Source organism: Lottia gigantea, assembly GCF_000327385.1.
Source record: "Lottia gigantea unplaced genomic scaffold LOTGIsca_120, whole genome shotgun sequence".
NCBI lineage: Eukaryota > Metazoa > Mollusca > Gastropoda > Lottiidae > Lottia > Lottia gigantea.
This window is the reverse complement of record NW_008707226.1, coordinates 15,207-19,753: the sequence shown is the minus strand read 5'-3', so window position 1 is coordinate 19,753 and position 4,547 is coordinate 15,207. Positions and strand designations below refer to the sequence as shown.

Genomic DNA, 4,547 nt, shown 5'->3' with positions numbered 1-4,547 from the left:
TTAATCGCGTAGGACAAAATAATGCTGTACTCTGAAATCATCATTCTGATTGAGCACGTGTGTTAAAGGCAAGTTTTGCCTGTTTTTACGAACAATACAAATCTTTTACCAAACAATACACAACGCTTGTTGTATTTTACCAAACAGCTCACAAAGCTTAATGTATTACCAAACAGTACACAAGCGGGTTGTGCTTTACCAAACAGCACACAGTGATTGTTGTATTTTAGCAAACAGTAGGACAGTGCGAAACCTTAAGCTATAGTGTACACTTTTCACGAAAAGCAAGACAGTTTTGTCTAAACAGTACACAAAGCTTGTTGTATTTCATCAAAAGTACACAAAGCGTGTTGTACTTTACCAAACAATACAAAAATTTGTTGTATTTAGACCAACTTGCTGTAGTTTATCAAACAGTACCCAAAGCGTGTTGTACTTTGCTAACGGTATACAAAGCTGATTGTAAAGAAAAACGCATCAACAAGTCAATATTTAAAAACAGCGTCACCGTATTGAACCTGAAGCACGTCTAAGGTGCAGCACCTTTTCGACCACCAACGTTATGCCAGCTACAACCACACCACCAGCAAGTAAAGCAAATACACCTTTGACATTATCCAAGAAAAGGGGTTTGACTCTTTGATCTATTACTCCACACTGAGATGGACGATTATCTTGTGGTTTCATCATTTCATCAAGTAAACCACTATTCTCAATTTTATCTACAAAATCATCTAATTCCGTCTTCAAAACAGATCCTTGAGGGACTGCCATGGAGTATTCAGTACTTGGAACATTGAATAGACGGTCATTAAATTTTAGTGAACAGTCTCCGTGGACTTTTATGATTGCACGACCGTCCAAAGTCAAAAACGCATACTTACCCTGGGAAACCCTTTTCATATGTACGTTTGTATCTGTTGATTGAATATTAGCATCCTTCTGAGTGCGACTATTAAGGGTTTTCCAAAACATTTTAACATCGTTATTTTCAGATGTGTTGAAAACAATAATTTCAGCCGTACCGCCCAGAACGCCAATCTGCCAGTCCGGTAAATCTAAGAGGCCTTTAATAGTTTCAAACGGTTCCTTTTGTTTAGGTACAAGTGACCGTAATAAGGTCGCAGTGTAAGTCGCTGCCAACACAACACCAAACATCAACCAAAAAGAAAACAGAATCCGAGCAGAGGTTCCCTTTAGATGAAAATTACCTCCTTCAAGAAGTAGGGCAGCTAAAACAAATTCTACTGTGTTGGCAATACGATTACCATGTTGATCATTGGACTCTCTGTTAGAGAGGAATATAAAAAACAAGGATACGCAGATAAAAGATATTATGGTGCAGAGATAGACTTTAAATTGTAAAGGTCGAGTTAAGAGAAACCACGAATCACCCACCAGTAACTCTCTCTTGTACAATATTCCAGGTTTTGACGTTCCAAAAGGGTTTATAAAATCTACTGCGTTGCGCCGATCTTCGATAGTTGATAACGACGTAAGTCCCAGATCGATCTCGTGGTTGACAAGTTGCCCAACCAATCCGGACCATGTTCCATTCCTTAGAATACCATATTCGCTATTTGTTGAATTCACAATATCGTATGTAAAATTTAAATACCGACTCATTGTATGAAGAATATTATAATAATTCTTTTCAAACGGATTGTCCGGGACTACGCCAATTATTATTTTCTTTCCGTTCAATTTGTAGCGTATGTTGGGAAATATTTTCTCACCAGTCGGCACTCCTTGAACTGATTCAAACATATTACCGTTCAGAGTCAGAATTCCTATACACCGACTGTTACTGGGAATCACTACTGCCACGTTCGTTAAATTGGTCTGGAATCCTGATGTCATGAAAGAGCTACACCAGCTTGAAGGAAATATAAGCCACTTAGATCTTGGTATTAAGTAAGATTTCTGATGTCCCTGATGGTACCAAATCAAAACTGCTATTAGCAAAAGAACATTTGGTTGCGATTAACCTTACAATGTTCATGAACTTGTATAAATGCTTTCTGTATATTAACAGAAGAAAATCGTTCTCTTCGCTTCTGGATAATGAGACAACTGTAAACAGGATGTCCCCGAGTGTGTGATACCAGTTCAGAGGCTTGTTCATCGGAATCACTGTCGTGAACAATCACAATTTTTTTCCAGGACAACTGCTGTAAAAGGTATATGACGTCGGAGACTTGAAATGTGTTTACTTGTGTAATTGAATTACCTCCGGAAGAATATGTCCCTATACACAAAATTAATAACATTGTAAATTTGAATGCAGCCATTTCCAGATCATTCACACTATCTTAACGTTAGTTATTCCTAGAATCGTTTTTGAATGATTTCTCAAGCTCCTATTAAGACTGTCCTAAATGAGATTTACCTTAATTCACCTCCCTTTTGCAAATTGCTTCAAAAACACAACGTACACAATGCAATGCTCATACGATATATACACAGGGTACACCAAACGTCATTTAAAACAGAGAAGTTCTAGTCCTCGTTGAACAAATACAATTATGACAATTTTATTATTGATGAAATATAAAAGAACATTATAACTGTATACAAGATGGATGGGTCAATATCCACATCTATTAGTCACTAAAAATATTTTCACTGTTAAAATAGTGCTCAATACATTAATAGTAAAGCGATTTTAGTCACTATGTCATTTGATATGATTCTCACTCTTTGCCTATATATTAGCAGAAATTCGGAATTTTCACTCATTTTATTGAATCAAAACCATGACCTGACACATAATCAATAGAAATGCGTTTTATCAAAGTTCTAAAAACGCAAAATACGTAACATTTGTTAATTATCTGAAATGTATATAATTGATTTTTGTGGCTCATAAAACACTAACCACAGGAAGGATGTATCCATCAGGAAAAAATAATACCCGTTTCCAGCCTGCTTCAGAACAGTCTAGTTAAAATGAGGCTAAACCAATGTTTCGATTTTTTATTAACTTTAATTTTTTATATAGCCACTTCAGTTAGGATCTAAAGACAGTCCTCTTGAACGTTTGTCAGAATTTTAATTGGACTCTGTTTGGAACATCTTAAAAAAGGCACATTACTTTATGAAGATTTTTCCCACGGAAGTTTTGATTACAGATTCGGACGATCATCTGTAGCATTAATATTCCCAAATGGGTATTGGGATTTTCAATATTTTATTTTATTGTAATGATTTCAAAATGAACTGCAGATCAATAAGTGGGAAGGCCTTCATCAGACTGGTGGTTAAAACCAAAGCAAACCTCAATTGTTAGCTGTCAACAAAGATAGTTCTATCAAGAATAGAATATTACATAATTGTAAAATTTTCTAGAGCTCATACAATGCTGTTGACACATGTGTCAGATTCCAAATCATAACGGCTAGTTTACGAAATAGGTTTACCTTTGTAAAATAGGCTTTTGGGTGTATCAGCAAAATAAACCAACTCACAGGATGGAGAGATTTGTCTAGGACTCCCGAAATGAGATTTATGGTATAATAAACTAACATTAATTTTATTGGTTGGGAATTTTCGTTTGTTGTTGTATTTTACCAAACAGTACACAAGGCTTATTGTATTTATAAAAGAAAACACAAAGCTTGTTAGATTTTACCAAACTTGCTGGATTTTACCAAACCGTACACAAAGCTGATTGTATTTATAAAAGAAAACACAAAGCTTGTTAGATTTTACCAAACTTGCTGGATTTTACCAAACAGTACACAAAGCTGATTGTATTTATAAAAGAAAACACAAAGATTGTTCGATTTAACCAAACTTGATGGATTTTACCAAACAGTACACAAAGGTGATTGTATTTATAAAAAAAACCACAAAGCTTGTATTTATAAAAGAAAACACAAAGTTTGTTAGATTTTACCAAACTTGCTGGATTTTACCAAACAGTACACAAAGCTGATTGTAAAGAAAAACACATCAACAACACATGCCATAACATCAATAAAAAAAAACATCACCGTATTGTACCTGAAGCCCGTCTATAGTGCCGCACATTTTCGATCACCAACGTTATGCCAGCTATAACCACACCACCAGCGAGTAAAACAAATACACCTTTGACATTATCCAAGAAAAGGGGTTTGACTGTTTGATCTATTACTCCACATTGAGATTGGCGATTATCTTGTGGTTTCATTATTTCATCAAGTAAACCACTATTCTCAATTTTATCTACAAAATCATCTATTTCCGTCTTCAAAAGAGAGCCTTTTGGGACTGCCATGGAGTATTCAATATTTGGAACATTAAATAGACGGTCATTAAATTCTAGTGAACAGTCTCCGTGAATTTTCATGCGTTCACCACCCTCCGAAGATACAAATGCATATTTCCCCTTAGAAACCCTTTTCATATGTAAGTTTATATCTGTTGATTGAATATCAGCATCCTTCTGTGTGCGACTTCTAAGTGATTTCCAAAACATTTGAACATCGTCATTTTTAGATGTGTTGAGAATAATAACTTCAGACGTACTGCCCAGAACACCAATCTGCCAGTCCGGTAAATCT

At 35.4% G+C, this 4,547-nt stretch overlaps 1 protein-coding gene across 1 annotated transcript; it reads right to left on the bottom strand.

Moving 5' to 3' along the window:
* Positions 1-504: 504 nt before the first annotated feature.
* LOTGIDRAFT_171763 (hypothetical protein) lies at positions 505-4,390 on the bottom strand (the record flags this gene model as incomplete). The annotated part of the gene is made up of 3 exons (XM_009048324.1): positions 505-1,932; positions 1,989-2,248; positions 4,006-4,390. 3 exons carry the CDS (start codon positions 4,388-4,390, stop codon positions 505-507), a joined length of 2,073 nt encoding a protein of 690 aa, XP_009046572.1.
* Positions 4,391-4,547: the final 157 nt, after the last annotated feature.